Source organism: Crotalus tigris, unplaced genomic scaffold, assembly GCF_016545835.1.
Source record: "Crotalus tigris isolate CLP2741 ecotype Arizona unplaced genomic scaffold, ASM1654583v1 scf7180000018252.723642, whole genome shotgun sequence".
NCBI lineage: Eukaryota > Metazoa > Chordata > Lepidosauria > Squamata > Viperidae > Crotalus > Crotalus tigris.
This window is the reverse complement of record NW_024096906.1, coordinates 146567-165386: the sequence shown is the minus strand read 5'-3', so window position 1 is coordinate 165386 and position 18820 is coordinate 146567. Positions and strand designations below refer to the sequence as shown.

Genomic DNA, 18820 nt, shown 5'->3' with positions numbered 1-18820 from the left:
GGTTTTTGCAAAAGGGTCGTAAATTGCAGTCAGGTGACGACGGGGCACTGCACATGGCCATGGATTTGGGCTGTTTGCCAAGTAGCTGAGTGAGATGATTTGACCACGAGAAGGGGCAGCCGCTGGAACTACAGAACGGTGTCCAGGTACCTTTTGGGCCCATTGTAAATTTGAACAGCCACTAAGCAACGGATCATAATTCAAGGACTACCTGTAGATCAGAATCAGGTCTGGATCAGAATAGAGCTGGAAGGGAACTTAGAGGTCTTCTAGTCCAGCCACCTCAAGGAGGAGACCCTAAACCAGTGGTGGCGAACCTAGGGCACGGGTGCCAGAGGCGGCACTCGGAGCCCTCTCTGTGGGCACACATGCTATTTCCCCAGCCTTGCCTCCCCCGTGATCCCCTCCTCTCCAGCAGCCCCCCTGAAGGAGAGCCGCCCCCGAGCATGGCCCACACGGAGAAGCGCAGCCAAGAAAATGGCAGCCAGGCAGTGTAGACAAGACTCTGCCCTCATACCCCATCCCGCACAGTTGATGCTCTAGGGCGCGGGCGGAGGGCATGACCGCCATAGCACTGCTGGGCTGCCTGGGCGATCTGCAGCGGGCCGTGGAGGCGGTGAGTGGTCCTGTGGGGGGGGCAGGGGATGGGTGGAAGAGTGGGGGCAGGGCAGGAGGGTGGAGTAGAGGTGGGGCCAGTTTTTGGGTACTCGGGTCTCTAAAAGGTTCACCCTCACTGCCCTAAACCATTTCAATCAGTCAATCAACCAGACAGACAGACAGACAGATAGACAGAGACAGACAGTCAGTCAGTCAGTCAGTCAGAGAGAACAGAGCTGGAAGGGACCTTGGAGGTTTTCTAGTCCAACCCCCTGCTCAAGAAGGAGACCCTAGAGCAAGGGTCCCCAACCCCTGGGCCGTGGACCAGTACTAGTCTATGGCATGCCAGCAACTGGTCCGCACAAACAAGTAAAGCTCCATCAGCTGAGGATTACATCTGTGTTCTAATGTTAGAGGATAAGAACTACAATTCATTAACCTCCCTCCTTTATGATTATGCCTAACATCAGATAAAATTGACAGTAATCAACTCAGGATATTTTTTTTTTAAGGGCCGTGTAAAACAATTGTTTTAAGACTGAGTTCCAACCTCCACAGAGCCGTTATCACGACAATAACTTTCCTCTGGGAAAGATTGCAAAATGTCACGGAAGCCATCCCAAATTTTATGCTTAGCAGATTACGTGACGTTACATCTGCTAGACGTTATAAGTAGCCATGGGAAATGTTAATGTGGGCTGTTAATGGGGCAATCATAAACCTTTGGCAGATGACAGCAAACCCTTACCGTGATGACTACTTAATTTAGAAATCCGTTTTAGAAATGATTGGCAGGATGAAATTCAAAAGCAACGAACGCTGGAAAAAGTGGCTTTTGAAAAACATCCCTGTAAAAGGTGGTCCCAAAAGGAGCAAAAACAAGAAACATGGAAGTCTTTCAGATCTTCTTCAAAATTTCCAATCTCTGGGAAATTTCTAAGTTGCTGGAATGGAGGGATCCATAAATTTTACAAACTGGAGCTAGTCATGGCCTGTATGAAAATGTAATTACTTCTTATGTTAATCTAACCCCCATTTAGAGATATGTATATGGATTAAAAACTAAAATAAGACACCCAACATATGTCATACCTAATAAGATTTTTAATCTCGATTTAATAATAATAAATTATTCTTTCTAGGCTTAAAGAAGATTAAATGGGCTAAGAATTGTGAAGCTGTTTAGTAGGTTATTTTTAAAACATTCATCATTTATTGTATATTAAAAATTTAAAAAGAGCCAAGGTAGGCGACCTTGGCTCTTTTATGACTTGTGGACTTCAACTCCCAGAATTCCTGAGCCAGCCATGCTGAGGGGAAAGGGAGAGGTTTCCAAGCTGAGCCATGCTGGCTCAGGAATTCTGGGAGTTGACGTCCACGAGTCATAAAAGAGCCAAGGTCGCCTACCCCGCGACTACACGATGCAGAAAAATTCCAAAGTCATTGCTAAATACAACTGATTGTCAGTACATTTAGATGTTTGAAATTTAGGGACTGATGCGATATATGATGAATGGTTGAGGCAGCCAAGTATGTCTAGCCTTGGAGGTCTTCTAGTCCAGCCCCCTGCTCAAGCAGGAGAACCTATACCATCTCAGACAAGTGACTGTCCGATCTCTTCTTAAAAACCTCCAGTGATGGAGCACCCATGATTTCTGGTGGCAAGCTGTTCCACCGATGAATTGTCCTCATTGTCAGGAAGTTTCTTCTTTAATTCCAGATTGCTTCTCTCTTTGATCAGCTTCCAACCACTGTTTCTTGTCCTTCCCTCTGGTGAATAACATGACCCCCTCTTCTTTGTGGCAGCCCCTCAAATACTAGAATGCTGCTACCATATCTCCCCTGTTGCTTCTTTTCTTTAGCCAAACCCAAGTCCCGCAACCGTTCTTCGTATGTTTTAGTCTCCAGGGCCTTTGATTATCTGAAGTTGCTCTTCTCTGAATTTGTTCCAAACTCTCAACATCTTTTTTGTGATATGGTGACCAAAACTGGCTGCAGTATTTGAGGTTTGGTCTCACTAGGGCTTTATAAAGCAGTACTGAGGAATCTTCTTGGATGAGAAGTGAAACGTCTTCAAAGAGAAAAAAGGAAGTCCAGTTGTGTCTTGAAAAAAAAAGGCACCCCTTGGGACTACTGAACTGCTGAAGCTCTAGAGAAATCAAACTGCTGCTGACTATTTATGCTTCTTGTATTCCTTTTCTAGCAATCTAAAACTATCTCTACTTCCAGAGAACTGGTGGTCCAATCTTTTCTTGAAAACTTCCGGGGATGGAGCACGTGTCACTCCGGGAGGCAAGTTGTTCCACTGTTTCATAGTTTCTGCTGTCAGGAAATTCTTCCTTTACTGCTTTGTTTTTTTCAGCATTTTAGCAAACAATCAGATTAGGATTAAAGGCAAAGAAGATGTCATGGCTGCAAAAAGTACTTACTCACAAACAGCAGGGAACGACAGACCAACAAAAGCACTGGAAAGATATTCGGTGTACATTTCATTAGCTACTCCCTCCAGGTAGTACTTCTGCCAAGTGTCCTCTTCAATCTAAGCAGATGGAAGAAGAAGAAAAAAAAAATAACAGCTGCATTTTTTTTTATAGGAAATGGCTGTGAATAATACAAATCAATCTCAGGTTGGTAATTAAGGTTGGTAATTATATTTAACTTTTCTTTCAAACAAAAAAAAATCCTTCTGAATTATGCCTGTTCAATTTCTTTAATTTTCTCTTTTTCTTCTTTTCCTTTTTATTATTGACCAGATGCAAAAGCAAAAGAAAAGAAAAAAAGAACATAGAGTATTTAAGAAAAAAAACATTTTTTTGTGAAAAATATTGCTGGCAGAATATAAGGTGGACATTTTTGATACGTTTTTTTATTATGTTGCAAGAGCTTTGGGGAACGTGAACTTAGTAAAAAAAACCAACAACAACCCATTTGTGAAATACGAATTAGGTTGGATAATTCTGAACACAAGATATTTTTCTTGGAACTTCACATAACATCCGAAGGACTGAGTTTCTACAATGCTTGGAGGAAAAAAAACAGTGTTTTTGCTTAAATGTATACAGTCATTATCAAAGTGTGCATCATGTTTACTGGATACATAAGCAAGTTGCCACAATTTTTTCACATTTTTGCAAACTTGCAAAATTTACAGGCCAGACGCTGCCTCAAATATTCCCAAGGTCCCAGTGGGACATGATTTTTAGACAGGAATCACTATCCATCAAATGTTACAAAGCTGTAGCTCACTTTTATGATTGTGCTGTTCAATAAAAACTTTAAAGGAGCCTATTCTTTTCAAACTTTTCATTTACAGCTGATTTTTTTTTTTATTCTCACAAAGTCTGGCAATCTTATAAGCAGAAGAGATCCATCTTCAGAACTATCCAAAGACAGTTGAGGAATACTGTTTATCAACTGCTTCTAGTACATCCACACACACACAAAAAAAACCAAACCCAAAAATGAAATGGTGATAAAACCACCACCACCCCCTGTCCATGATATTGAAAAGGAACTCAAGCATCTATCTTCTTCAACTAGAATACTGAATAAAGAGAGATTTATACCCTTGAATGAGTTTATTCGGCAAAAACAAACAAACGTTTTATAGCTAAAACCTTTGGGCTGAAATGAAATCGACTGCTGTTCTTACAACTTTATTAGCCAATGTTGCATAGAAACAGGTGATTTAATGTATCTAATATCAGCAATCACAGGGCCCAGCTAACTTGAAGTGCAGCGTTGAGTCACACAAAAGGAAATCAAACAATTGTTTCTCGGGCCATTTGAAATGCTGTTTTTAAAATGACACATGAATTTATTACAAACCTTTCTCGCTCATTTAAGGCCTACGATTACACACTTCTCACAGCCTCGCTTGTTCTCGCATCCTTTACTTAGCAAATCAGCCCTAAGTATCTCATAAATAAAATCAAATTAGCTAGTTAGGTTAAATCAAGGGAAGCCTTCCCCGTTGCGTTATGCTGAACTTGCCTCGTTTGGTTTTGCCTTAGTCTGATAAGTGAACACAACAATTATGATTTATGAACTATGATTTACAGCTCGGCATGGTTATGATAATGACATTACTGTTGCTTGATCAATGTGGTTCAACATGCTTCAAGCAAGCTATAACATGATAGGGGGAAAGCATATAATGACACTCAATCCGTGAGGTCCTTGGTGGTCTTTGAGCTCAGTTGCTTCCCTCCAGATGTTTTCATTACCCAACTAGGTAACATCATCAGTGCTAGACGGGAAAGAGATTTGCGCTCTGTTTATATAACAAAATGGCTTGCCCTGGACAAGCCTAAAAATGCTTACACATTGATTAAAGTTTTGCTATTTTACCCCCAACGGACCTCTACTTAACTTGAACCCTGTTAACTAGCAGGATCCGTTGCTTGGAATTCTGCTCATTGCATTTCTCTGTAATGTGGGTTTTTAGTTTTGTTTTGTTTTTAAGAAAGCATTTTCAGAAATCTGATTGGTTATACCCAACCAAATGTCCTGGGCTTAGGTTATCTTGCAACCATGATATATATTTGCTGCAAATTAAGAAATTCCATATGAAAACTGCCACTCTGGGGGAAAAAAATGCATGCTGTGTCATTGCTTATCACGGAGATTTGTCGTTGACAAGTGTCATATTTATGATGGTTTCTACTGCTCTGCAATCAACTGGGAAGAAGGAGGGGAAGGAAATTCTCCATTTCAATCTACGTTTTCCAAAATGGCAGGACTTCTGCTAAGGGGTTTCGGGAGGGGGGGTATTTTTTTGGGCAGTCTTCTAACATGTACAGTCTATTATGCTCCGTGTTTATTTGCCTGAAGCATTTCCTTGTTAGTCTGAAAGCACATGAGAAATTGAGAAGGCCACGGCCTTGTCCCAGATATACTGGGGATGGGGTTCGGGGGGCGGGGCTGTAGAATAACCTTGCAGAAGACACTTTTCAACACAAGTTGTCGCTAATTGTAATGTTTCTTGATGCCTGACGAATTACTGTTGTTATTACAGAACACAGAATAACAGGATTGGAATGGATTTTGGAGGTCTTCTATTCCAACCCCTTGCTCAAGCGGGAGACCCTATACCACTTTAAACAAATGGTTGTCCAATCTCTTCTTAAAGAGAGAGAGGGAGGGAGGGAAGGAGAGAGAGAGAGAAAGAGAAGTTGAGATAGACAGATAGGGGAGAGAGAGGGGGTGAGAGAGAGGGAGAGAGAGAAAAAGAAGAGAGAGGGAGAAGGAAAGAGAGAGAGAGGGAGAGAGAGAGAAGGGAGGGAGAGGGAGGGAGAGAGAGAGGGAGCTAGGTAGCTAGGTAAGTTGATAGATAGGGGAGAGAGAGAGCGAGGGAGCGAGGGAGAGAGAGGGAGAGGGAGGGAGGGAGACAGGGAGGAAGGGAGAGAGAAAGAGAGGGAGAGAGAGATCAGAGCTAAGAGAGAGAAAGAGAAAGAAAGAGAGAGATCAGAGCAAAGAAAGAGAGAGAGTGAAAGAGAGAGAGAGAGAGAGAGAGAGAGAGAGAGAGAGAGAGAGAGAGAGAGAGAGAAAACCAGAGCAAATTAAAAACTAAGGAAACAAACTGGTACAAATGCCTGAGAACGTTTGAGCATTACTGAGCTACACAATTATGATTTTCTCATAAATCCCAGGGGAACCTCTTGAAGGGAAGGAAATAAAGTGATGAGTGACGAATGATCGGAACGAATGCTTCTAATTGGAAGTTTGGACTTTGGTATACAAATACGTGTTCCATATTTATGACTGCAGTCTGGGATACGCAGCCAATGGATGAAGGCAAAAACATCCAAGAAAGAAAAAAAAAATTATGCCTTTCTTTGCCCCCCCCACCTCCCCCCCCCCGTTGGTGGATTGCTGCCATGTGGATTGGATAGAGATGGCATTTCTTAACTGCAAAGGATTTCTCTGTTGATAAACATATGGTTTATCTAAAAGGAGTAAAGTGTCAGAAAGATTGGGCTGTGGACAATCTCTAATGGCCAGGGATGTGCCAAATAAAAATGTAATTAGGAAGGAACTTGGCCTCTTGCCCAATCTGTAATAATAGCCAAGGGTTTTGTCTTTCTGTGCTCTACAGATTGTCCTGTGTTTTAATGCTGACGGATTCCTTTTCTGTTTTGAGTTTAAGCCACGCACTCTGCGCGGCCCCCAGTGGAAAACCGAGTCCCGTTAAATCTCCACTAATAAAAGGAGAGGCTACCTTTATAAATGATCTCATGGAGAAGAGATTTGCCAACATGGTCGATAGGCCTGGTGCCAGACAGCTTTGAGCAATAAACCCCAGTTTCAGCTCTGCAAGGCATATGGCATCATCCCCTTCTTTCCAATTCCAGCTTGGAATATTCAGCAGATGGGCCTGCAAGAAAGAGAGAGAGAGAGAGAGAGAGAGAGGGAGGGAGGGAGGGAGGGAGAGAGAGAGAGAGAGAGAGAGAGAGAGAGAGAGAGAGAGAGAGAGAAGAGGTCAACCATGATCCTTCAAAACTTTGATGGCGCATCTAACCATCCCGGGGGGGGGGGAGGTGAGCAGTGGGGAAGGCAAGAGGAGGAGAGGAAAGGGAGGGGAATAGCTTTAGTTTTTTTATTATTATTTCTAAAAACAAGACAAAACCCTGGAGTCCTAGTGGATGATCACTTGACCGTGAGCCACCCGTGTGCAGCAGCAGCCAAAAAATCCAATACAATCCTGGGTTGCATAAACAGAGGCGTAGAATCAAGATCACATGAAGTATTAGTGCCACCTTATAAAATCCTGGTGAGGCCACAGCTGGAATATTGCAGCCAATTTTGGTCACCATATCACAAAAAGGATGTTGAAGCCTTGGTAAAAGTTCAGAGAAGAGCAGCTAACATGATCCAAGGACTGGAGACTAAGACATACGAAGAACAGCTATGGTTTGGTTAGCCTAAAGAAAAGAAGGACTAGGGGCGACACGGCAACAGTATTCCAGTATTTGAAGGGCTGCCACAAAGAAGACACTGTCAAATTATTCTCCAAAGCACCAGAGGGAAAGACGAGAAACAAGGGTTGGAAACTGATCAAAGAGAGAAGCAACCTGGAATTAAGGAGAAACTTCCTGACAGTGAGGACAATGAACCAGTGGAACAGCTTGCCACCAGAAATTGTGGGTGCTCCCTCACTGGCGGTTTTTAAGAAGAGACTAGACAGTCACTTATCTGAAATGATATAGGAACTAGACTAGAAGACCTCCAAGGTCCCTTCCAGCTTCTATTCTATTCTATTCTATTCTATTCTATTCTATTCTATTCTATTCTATTCTATTCTATTCTATTCTCAACTAAGTCTTCAAAGCCTCATGAAAAGGATCGACCAAGTAGGATCAACTGGCAAGATGAGATGGTTTAATTGAGAGAAAGAAGAACATGTCACTGTGCCTAGAAGTGTTTGTGGGGAGGGGGGGGAAAGAGGCAAAGGGGGACAGCCAGTCCCACCAATATCCTAGCCAACATTTTCCCAATTAATCATGGGCAAGTTTGAAGGACTATTAAAGTAACCTCTTAGGGACTTTGAAGAGGTATCATTTAACTTCGCAATAAGCATCTTCAAGATATTACACCTTAATGTCTCTGTTCTAGTGTCTTCCCAGGCCATTCATTAGAGAAATCATTTATCAGAAAACCTTGAGGGCAAATATCAGAATATGCCTTACCTTATTGTGATACTGCAGCATCTGAGTGATTATTCTTATTTTGGGGTGGTAGTTCTTTATAGAAATTACTCTGAAAAGGGGATAAAAAAAGTGCAATTCTTGTCATTTTAATTCGGAAATAGTTTCACATTTATTCTTGGTAAATAGCTTCAAAAAGCCAAGGTAAAATGTGTCCCTTGAAAAAGGTACCACGAGCTCCTGATTTTTAGCTATGATAGATTAATACAGGCAGACTTTGATTTATGACCGTGATTGAGTCCAAAATGTTTGTTGTTAAGTGAGACATTTGTTAAGGGAGTTTTTATGACCTTTATTGTCACCGTCACCCTCATAAATAAGAACCAGTTGCCAATCATCTAAATTTCAGTCACGTGACTGTGGGGGGGGATGCTACACATATTGTAACTGTAAAAAATGGTCATAAGTCACTTTTTCCAGTGCCGTTGTAACTTCAAAAGTCACTCAATAAACTGTTGTAATTCAAGGACTACCTGTAATGTCACTCTTCTACAAGGTTTACAAGTTCCAAGTCTCTCAGAGTCTTAAGATAGTCAGCATTGTGCTATTAGGTGGTGATTGATCCTCAGTTTTGGGGGATGAAGATCTTCATTGTGTGTCTTCAGCTAGAGACCTATCTGTCTGGGATGCTTTCATTTGAATTCCTCAATTAAGGAAGATGGTTGACATCATGATTTCTTAGACTCTTCTAACTCCATCCTTCCTTGAATCTGACATCTCAGCTTGTGTAGGCAGTCCACAAGGATAAGAAACTTTCCCAAGCAACCTAAAAGCGAAGTTGTTTGGTGTCTCTTTCAGGGACAAGGCAGTATATTTCACTTCTCATCAAGAAGCTTCTTCAGCTCTGACTGGATTGTCCTTCCATGCCCCACCCTGCAGTCAGAGCTGAAGAAGCTTCTTGGATGAGAAGCGAAACGTCTTCAAAGAAAAAACAAGAGAGTCCAGTTGCCTCCTGAAAAAGCATCTTTGGGTTAACTATGACCTGGATGATGGAGGATCTCCACAGACATAAGCCCCCACCAATCCAACACCTTTCCCAGAAACCGAGTATGACGTGCAACCTCTGATATTCCTTCCATTCACACTGTAGGCTGAACATTCCAGTGTAGGATAAAACCCTCAAAACTGAAAATTAAATCTAAATCGCTACCTCTTAAATTACCTCATAATATTAGAAGCGTCTTCGGCATCTGGATCCGCACAGTATTTGTTGGCAAGGATCAGGCAAGCATCTGCTGACTCTATCTGGACATCAAAGGAGAAAACATAAATGCATAAAAAGCAACTATTTTCTTTGTTTTCAAAGTTATTTGGCTTTTATGGAATCTGGGCGAAGAGATCACGTGTAGATCTGAATGGCAGACACACAAAAAATTCCATGCCAGTGAACTTCAACATCTAGATGTTGTAAGGAAAAGCGTGCATCTAGATCAACCTCCAGATGTGTGAATCCACGTCTCCAGCCAGCACAGCCATTATTGAGGATTCTGGGAATCAACATCTGGAAGTTGCCCAGGTTGAATAACACTGTGCCCACGGACTAACAACTTCCAGCTTCTATTTTATATATATATACGAGGGCAATTCGGAAATAAACCTCCGTTTAGTTCTGTTTCGCAGATACAGAACTTTTATTATACACATTAGAAAACTACAACATTACAAGACTTTTCGACATCATCGCCATTCAAACTGAGGCCCTTGTCATAATGTCTTACAAGGTATGAAATTCCTTAGTAGTTGTCGTTTGGTGCCAAATCTGGGCTATGGGGGGTGATCAAAAATATCCCGCCGGAACTGCTTCAAAAGTTCTTGGGTGCGTCTAACGGTGTGTGGGCGAGCATTGTCATGAACCAACACCACACCAGAAGTTAGCAGGCCAGACGTTGTTATGGATGGCTCATCTGAGTTTTCATAGTTTCATGGTAGACGTCTGAATTGATGGTTGAACCATGCTCCGTGAACCTCACTAGCAGTTACTCCTTTGACATCCCAGAATACTGTTGCCATAAGTTTTCTGGCAAACAACGTTTTTAGAGCTTTTGGGGGTTTCTTTGGTGACTGCGTACGACACCATTGATTGCTGTTTGCTTTCGGGGTTTACATTTGACAGCCAGGTCTCATCGTTGTCACAATTGTTCTCCTTCCTTGGCACAATGCGTGAGAAAGTCCAAAGCAGAGCCAAGATTTGACCACCACCACTTCATTTCAAACCTTGAAAGACGTTATGACAAGGGCGTCAGTCTGAATGGCGATTATGTCAAAATGTCAAGTAATGTTGTACATTTGCTAATGTGTATAATAAAAATTCTGTATCTGTGAGTGTCTGTCTGTTATTTCCAAATTGCCCTCGTACATATAGGCTTCAAGGTCTAGACCAGGGGTCCCCAAACCCCCGGTCTGTGGACCAGTAACGGGTTGTGGCATGCCAGCAACTGGTCCGCATAAACAAGCAAAGCCCCATCCATAGGATGCAAGCAGCACACAAAACCACGCACTCTCCGGTCCACTGAAAAACCTCTCTCCACGGAACTGATCCATGGTGCCCAAAAGGTTGGGGACCTCTGGTCTAGACTTCAAGCTTTGTGGCTGGATCGAGAGACAGCCATGGCCCCCTTGAGCTATTCTGTTGAAATTCTATAAGAAAGGGGTTATATTCAGAAGGATTAACCCATTCCTAAAAGCAGAATTCTGAACTGTTGCTACTTCAGTCTTAAACTTGTTCATGTATCGCTGCGTTGTCCACCTTCTTCCTTTCTAAAGAACCTTATTAATTTGGAAAGAAGCTTCCGGTAATTCTGTGATATTTCTTCTGAGTCAACTTGAACTTGAAATGACTTGGGATTTCTTAAGCTTCAGCCCATCAATATAATTTGAAACGACACTAGAATGGTACAATTTTTTTGCCAAAGCACCATGGAAATGGGGGAAAAAACAATGTGGCTGTCCAGAAGCGGTTTCTAGATTTCTTTATAGGACAATACCTTCCATTTTTCTTTAGGAAAACAGAATGGGCTTTAAAATCACTTCACATTTTTAGACCCTGCTTGTTTAATTTTCCTCTCCAAATGTTCAGTTAGAATTTTTTTTTAAAAAAAAAAAAAAAACACCCTTACCTTTACTCTAGCCAAGTCATGCGGATTAAGAACGGACCCTTGAAAAAATTCCACCTGAGTAAAGTGTCGTTTAAAAAGAGCTTCCAACTCAAGGTTAGGGGAGATACTAAATGAAAAGAAAAAAAGAAAGAAAGAAAAAAGACAAAGATGAAACTTATTTCTCTGTCAGTTCCAAAAGGTTAACAGATTTCACAGCCAGCTCATTCCATCTATTTTGTATATTATTGTTTTTCATCTCTCCTCCCTTTAAAGCTACTAGCTCTCCAGAATGTTCTCGCTTTCTTCCAAATATATCATCCCTCGCCTTGTCCCCAGGTCAGAATGATATAAAAAAGGGATTAGGAAAGTTGATTATATGCAGTATTTCTATTTGGTTTCCCCTTTTTTTTCTCGGGAATTAGAGAGGATGTTATTTTGAGAGACATTGCTCTCAAAGGCACGTTGTACAAGTGCTTAATTTTGCTCAAAAGGTGAATTAATTTTTTTCTGCTGGACCCACAGGCCCACAAACACACACACACACACACACACACACATAAACATACATGATACACTCATATACTGGTCCAATTATAGTAGTGCTTTCAATGAATTGATCATAGGCATTAGAAAACCAGTTTGGCCTAGCGATTAAGTCACTAGGCTAGAACCCGGGTGATGGTGAATTCTAGTCCAACCTTAGCTATGAAAACCAGCTAGGCGATTTTGGGCCAGTCTCTCTCTCTCTGCCCAATTCACCTTGCAGGATTGTCCTTGTGGAGAAATAGGAGGAGGAAAGTGTGTTAGATCTGTTCACCCCCTTGAGTTATTGTCAAGAGTGAACATTTGGCAGCTACATGCCTCTCTCTTTGCATCTTGCCATTAGAGTAAGGTGGAGGGAGGCGTTGCTTTCAAATGGTCTAGTTAGAGAAATGAAATCTCTCCAGTTCTATGGAAATTTGCTGAGATCAGTAGTATGGAAACCTTTCAAGGACATTCTAGCAGGTGTGAAGAAGATAGCAGACGGTTCCCATAACAAAGAGAACTTGTTTACATGAGCTACGTGGACATCTGGGGGGAGTTTGGTTGGGAAAGTCATTGTTATATGCTGTGGTCTTGGGATTTTAGAGTTAGTTTTACCTCACCTTTACCAGGCCATGTATTCAATAAACAGTTAAGCTTTTCAGAAATGAAAATAATCCTGGACTTTTATTTGTATACTCAACAGTTACTTGTATAAATGATAAAGGTAGGATACAAATAAACACACACACAAACACACACACACACACACACACACATACACACACACAGCCCTGCTGGTAAGATTAAGTTGCTCACTTCCAGTATTGTCCCAAAGGTGCTTTTTCACGAGGCAACTGGACATTCTTTTTTCTCTCTAAAGATGTTTCGCTTCTCATCCAAGGGTTTATACTCCTTGCAGACAGCTGGTCATTTGCCTTCTTTTGGAGAGTTCTTGAGGCCACTTGGAGGTTTACCTGTGTCCTCAGGATCACCTGAGTGGTGCAAATGGGTGTGGAGCCTTCTTGGAACTGCTGAAAGGACTGTGTGGTAGACTGGAGAAGGATGATGTGGTATCCCTCCCCCTCTGTTGAGGGAGGGCTGTCCGATTTTGACCTAGATGGCCTCTTTGACCCAATTTTTCAAACCAACGGTCCTCTCTATCCAAAATGTGGATTTTGCTGTCTTTAAAAGAGTGGCCTTTTTCTTTCAAATGCAGATGGACTGCTGAATCTTGTCCTGATGGGTTGGTTCTCCCATGTTCCCCCCACCATCCAATCAGAGCTGAAGAAGTTTCTTTGGGTGAGAAGAGAAACGTCTTCAGAGAAAAACAAGAAAGTCCAGCTGCCTCGTGAAAAAGCACCTTTGGGACCACCATGACCTGGATGACGGAGAATCTCCATAGACACTTCCACTAGTCTACCCTAAAACTGTCTGTTCCTTGGAAGTGTAGCTGACAATGACCTAATTTGTAAGATTGCTTCTGAATGCTAGTAGCTGTCCATATGATGCTTTCAGCAGTCACTCATAATTTACATTCCAGCAGTTGAAAAATAACTCCTTTGTGTATTTTGCACTTTCCTATATCCTGTAGTTCTGCCTAATCTCAACTTTGTGAAATTTTTGACAGACAGGATAAGAACCCACAGAAGAGTGCTTCAATTTAGTCATAGCAGGCAATTGATCAACACTGTATTTTGCTCTGTAAAATCCAAATCCATATATATATTTAAAAATCTGATTTAAAAATCAAGGCAGTTATTATTAGAAGTGAGTTTTATGGTAATAGCATGTTCTTTAAGCATTCATGGCTGCTGATAGGACATTTTCAGGAAATTAAGATTGACGTGGAAAAATTGTAGTCCAACTATTGAAAAAAGAGAGAGAAAATCTGAGTGTATTACTTTAGTTTGCATATTTTCTCATCCCTCTTCTGTCCTAAGGGTACTGAATAAACTTGTGTTTATAAATTTATTGCATGCTACAAATAATAAAATCACAGAACTGAGAAAGATGATGTCCTTATCTGTTCATGCATCGACATCCATCATTTAATGGATACATGTCCGCAGGACACAGAAGGCCAAAGTTTATCAGAATCAACTTCTCTGTTATTCTTATCAAATATGTGAATTCTTCCTGCAAACTAAGATAGCTAAGAAAGTGTGCCTCACTCTTTCTATACTTTATTTGGCAAAAGAATCAATCCAGAAATTCTGGACTCTTTGTCTTATATCTGATCTTGTGGCATCTGGAAGACTAACATATTTATTATTTCCTGTTCACCTATCTAAACTTTCATATTGACCTATCTAGATCTCTCTTTTGACCTATGTGGACTTTCATATTTACCTATGTGGACCTTCATATTGACCTATCTAGATCTCTCTATTGGCCTATCTAGACCCTCATATTTACCTATGTGGACCTTCATATTGATCTATCTAGATCTCTCTATTGCCTATCTAGACCTTCATATTTACCTATGTGGACCTTCATATTGACCTATCTAGATCTCTCTTTTGACCTATCTGGACCTTCATATTTACCTATGTGGACCTTCATATTGACCTATCTAGAGCTCTCTATTGACCTATCTAGACCTTCATATTGACCTATGTGGACCTTCATATTGACCTATCTAGATCTCTCTTTTGACCTATCTGGACCTTCATCTGAGACTTTTCTGGATCTCCTCAAAATTGAGGGAGAGACTCTTCAGAGATCTCATTGCAATTACTATTATAGCCTTTTTGAACCCAAACAAACAAATACATTTATTTTTAATTACTTATAATTATATTCTGCCTCTTCTCTTTGTTTTTTCCATTTTCTGTTCACCGTACATCTTTGTAGATTTAACTTGGAAATATGAAACTGGTTCAAGTTACTGAATGATGTTCTACCCAATAACCACTGAAGCTTTACTCATAATGCAATGCCGACACCATGATTTTCAGAGCTGTTTTGAAAATGATTTTAAACTAGTGTTAAAATTTCACTCTTTAGTGATATTTTTATTACTATGATTTTCATTTTGTATTTTGCTGCACAATGATGTTTATATTTGATGCATTTATTCTTTTTGCTTTTTTATTATATAATTTAACTGAGTTATACACCTTTAAAAAAGTTGTGTTTCCTGGGCAAATTATTAGTGCAATAATTTTTTTAAAAAACTCATAAATTGACACTGTAAAAATAATTTAAACAGATCTAGGGAAGAGCAGTGCAAAATCAAACGAAACCAAAGCAGAATTGGTAACCCCACAGACTTTCAAAATTTTAATGTAGACTTAACTCCTAACGTTGCTCACTTTAAAATCTTGTGGAAGAATAACCGTCATTCAATACATCAAAATGCCACTGCCTGGATCAATTTCTGTTCTTCATGCTTAACTACCATAACTTAACGATTCATCAGTTTAAGAGGATTATTGGTTTCAATTCCTGTCAAATTGGATTTCAAACTTTTTTTTTTAACATGCCAAAGATTGTATGTGAAACTTTTTTCAGGTCATCTTAGTTCGCGTCCAGAATCACTTTTGACAGGTGACATTTGTGAGCTGGATAGGTGGACGTGTAGAACCACAAGCAGAAGAGTTGTGGTTTCAAAATGACCGAAAATAAAATTCATTGAGATCTATAGCCAACTTGGTTTAAATGGTATTGATGATTAAGTAATCTGTGGCACGAGTGACATTAATTATATTTCTTCTTCTTTGAAGAATCCTAGTTCACTATTCAAATTTTCCCATTGGGGCACCTGTAAAAATCCTTTAAAAATTCTTCATCTCTAAACCACAAAAGTCACACAAAACATGACTTGGAGGTGTTCTTTCAAACTCCAGCAAAGCGTAACACTTCTCTGCTATTCACTAAAGCCAACAAACTTTTTTCAGGATTGCAACTGAGTCTGAAAAATATATTGTGACTGCTTTAAGAAGCAGACTGAGATCCATTAAAGAAATAGTTATGTTGGTCTGTGAACGTAATACAGATTTGATCTGATTTGATTTGATGACTTAAAGCAACAGTATCTTTTTTTTAAGTTCATATGGAAAGCTCCCAAAAGTTCAAGTTAGTTAATAAGATCCTAATCTTTTGCTTCAAACGTATAAGGCATTTGAAAGCATGCACAACTTTAATCAGCACCTTTTAATGGATTGAGGGAAGGTGTCCCTTCATTACTATGACATTTAAAGTATACAGCCCACCAATTTAGGAAGTGTGTAGTGTAGGGAAGGTCTACGAATGGCATAACAAAGAATACAATGATCCACCTTAAGGAAATCTCACATTCATTCATTTTGGTTAAACGATTTGTGCCTTTAATTATATTCAGGACCGAATCCTAAAGCAGGCAATGCATTCCTGCCGTATTTTATAAACCAGGCCTGGTTAAATATGTCAAATGTACTTGTGAGTCAAAGGACAATACAAAAAGGGACATTTGGTGCTCTCAGCTGAAATATTCACAGGGCATCTTTTTCGAAAGAGGTACACGGGACTTTGTATCTCTTTATATCCCTGAGGTGCAAACATTTCCAAAAGCTGAATAATTGCATACTACAATATGTAAAAAAAAAGTTTATTACTAGCCTTGTTTGCAACTGGGGCAAGAGGAAGTATTTGCCCAAGAATCTGATTGCAGATTTTAGTTTTTGGGTCCTTGGTGGTCTCTGAGCTTGATTGTTTCCTTGCAGACGTTTTATTACCAAACTAGGCACCATCATCCAGTGCGCTAATGAAATAACCGAGCTCAGAGAGCACCAAGGACCCCAAAGTTCAATCCTGATCTACAAATACTTTCTTCTATAGATTTTAGGATCCCATCTTTTTTGTGTGTGAGTAGTGACATGAAGGTACTTACTTATGCAGAAAGACAATTTCTACGTTGACATCATCCCTGTCCTTGTGAAGGAAGTCCTTCAAGAAATTGGACACGCTTTCCAAAGTGATGTGACCACAGACAACAATGTGCCTGGGACAGAAAAAAGGACACAGTTAAGACCAGGAAGAACAAGAACAAAATAACTGAAAGGTTTGTGACTGTTACTTTCATAAGAAAACAACCATGAAAAAAAAGGAAACAAGCATTAATCCAGTGATGGTCTCTAGTTTATCCTTGAAAGAGAAATGTAAACACCCATATTACAGAGTCTTAAATGAATACCATTTAATTCAACACATTGCAATTATAGTCACGTAAATAAACCAGAAGCGCATCGCCTAGCGTGCCTTAGATGCTACATTTCCAGCAGCCTTATATGTTGTGAGGGGCGGCGCAGTGGCTCAGCGGTTAAGACACTGGGCTTATCGGTTGGAAAGCAGGAAGCTTGGGTTCGAAACCCAAGCTCCACGTGATAGGGTGAGTGCCTGTCCTCGCTCCAGCTCCTGCACTTTTGAGCCTAGCCATTCAAAAGCAAGCAAATGCAAGTAGATAAATAGGTACCCCCTCGGTGGGAAGGCAACAGAGCTCCGTGGCATAAGGCTGGCCACCTGATTACGGAAATGTCCTTGGACAGGGCTGGTTCAATCGCCTTGAAATACAGATGAGCACACTCCCTACAGTTGGCAAAGACTAGCGGAGTAAAATCCGCAGGGACTCCTTTATATATTGTGAGAAAATATATTGTATATGTTGTATAAAATATATATTATATATTATATTATATTAGATATTGTGAGAAAAAAAGTTTATAGTTAAGGCAGTTCAGCTAAGAACTCATGACAGTGAACAGATTGAGGTTAATATATCTATATCTATCTATCTATCTATCTATCTATCTATCTATCTATCTATCTATCTATCTATCTATCTCTATATTTATACCTATATCTATACCTATATCTATACCTATATCTATTATATCTATATCTATCTCTATTATATCTATCTCTATCTCTATTATATCTATCTCTATCTCTATCTCTATCTATCTATCATCTATCTCTATATTTATACCTATATCTATACCTATATCTATTATATCTATATCTATCTCTATCTATTATATCTATCTCTATCTCTATTATATCTATCTCTATCTATCTATCTATCTATCTATCTATCTATCTATCTATCTATCTATCTATCTATCTCTATATTTATACCTATCTATCTATCTCTATCTATCTATCTATCTATCTATCTCTATCTATCTATCTATATCTATCTATACCTATATCTATTATATCTATATCTATCTCTATCTATCTATTATATCTATCTCTATCTCTATTATATCTATCTATCTATCTATCTATCTATCTATCTATCTATCTATCTATCTATCTATCTATCTCTATATTTATACCTATATCTATTATATCTATATCTATCTCTATCTATCTATTATATCTATCTCTATCTCTATTATCTCTATCTCTATCTATCTATCTTTCTATCTCTATATTTATACCTATATCTATTATATCTATATCTATCTCTATCTATCTATTATATCTATCTCTATCTCTATTATATCTATCTCTATCTCTATCTATCTATCTATCTATCTATCTATCTATCTATCTATCTATCTATCTATCTCTATATTTATACCTATATCTATTATATCTATATCTATCTCTATCTATCTATTATATCTATCTCTATCTCTATTATATCTATCTCTATCTCTATCTATCTATCTTTCTATCTCTATATTTATACCTATATCTATTATATCTATATCTATCTCTATCTATTATATCTATCTCTATCTCTATTATATCTATCTCTATCTCTATCTATCTATCTATCTATCTATCTATCTATCTATCTATCTATCTATCTATCATCTATCCATATCTCTATCTATCTATATCTCTATCATTTCTCTCTATTGAGCTCCATATCTATCTATCTATCTATCTATCTATCTATCTATCTAT

The 18820-nt window shown here is 39.5% G+C and overlaps 1 protein-coding gene across 6 annotated transcripts in view; it reads right to left on the bottom strand.

Annotated features, from left to right (window-relative positions):
* The window catches only part of LOC120310651 (calcium-activated potassium channel subunit alpha-1), a 251828-nt gene that overhangs the window by 119426 nt on the left and 113582 nt on the right, over positions 1-18820 (bottom strand). For all 6 annotated transcript variants that reach the window (XM_039349289.1, XM_039349290.1, XM_039349293.1 and 3 more), the window contains 6 exons: positions 16794-16904; positions 11420-11525; positions 9466-9548; positions 8286-8355; positions 6818-6973; positions 3027-3136 (listed from right to left, as the gene is read on the bottom strand). In XM_039349289.1, coding sequence (XP_039205223.1) covers positions 3027-3136; positions 6818-6973; positions 8286-8355; positions 9466-9548; positions 11420-11525; positions 16794-16904 — 636 coding nt within the window. The remainder of the gene's footprint in view (positions 1-3026; positions 3137-6817; positions 6974-8285; positions 8356-9465; positions 9549-11419; positions 11526-16793; positions 16905-18820) is intronic.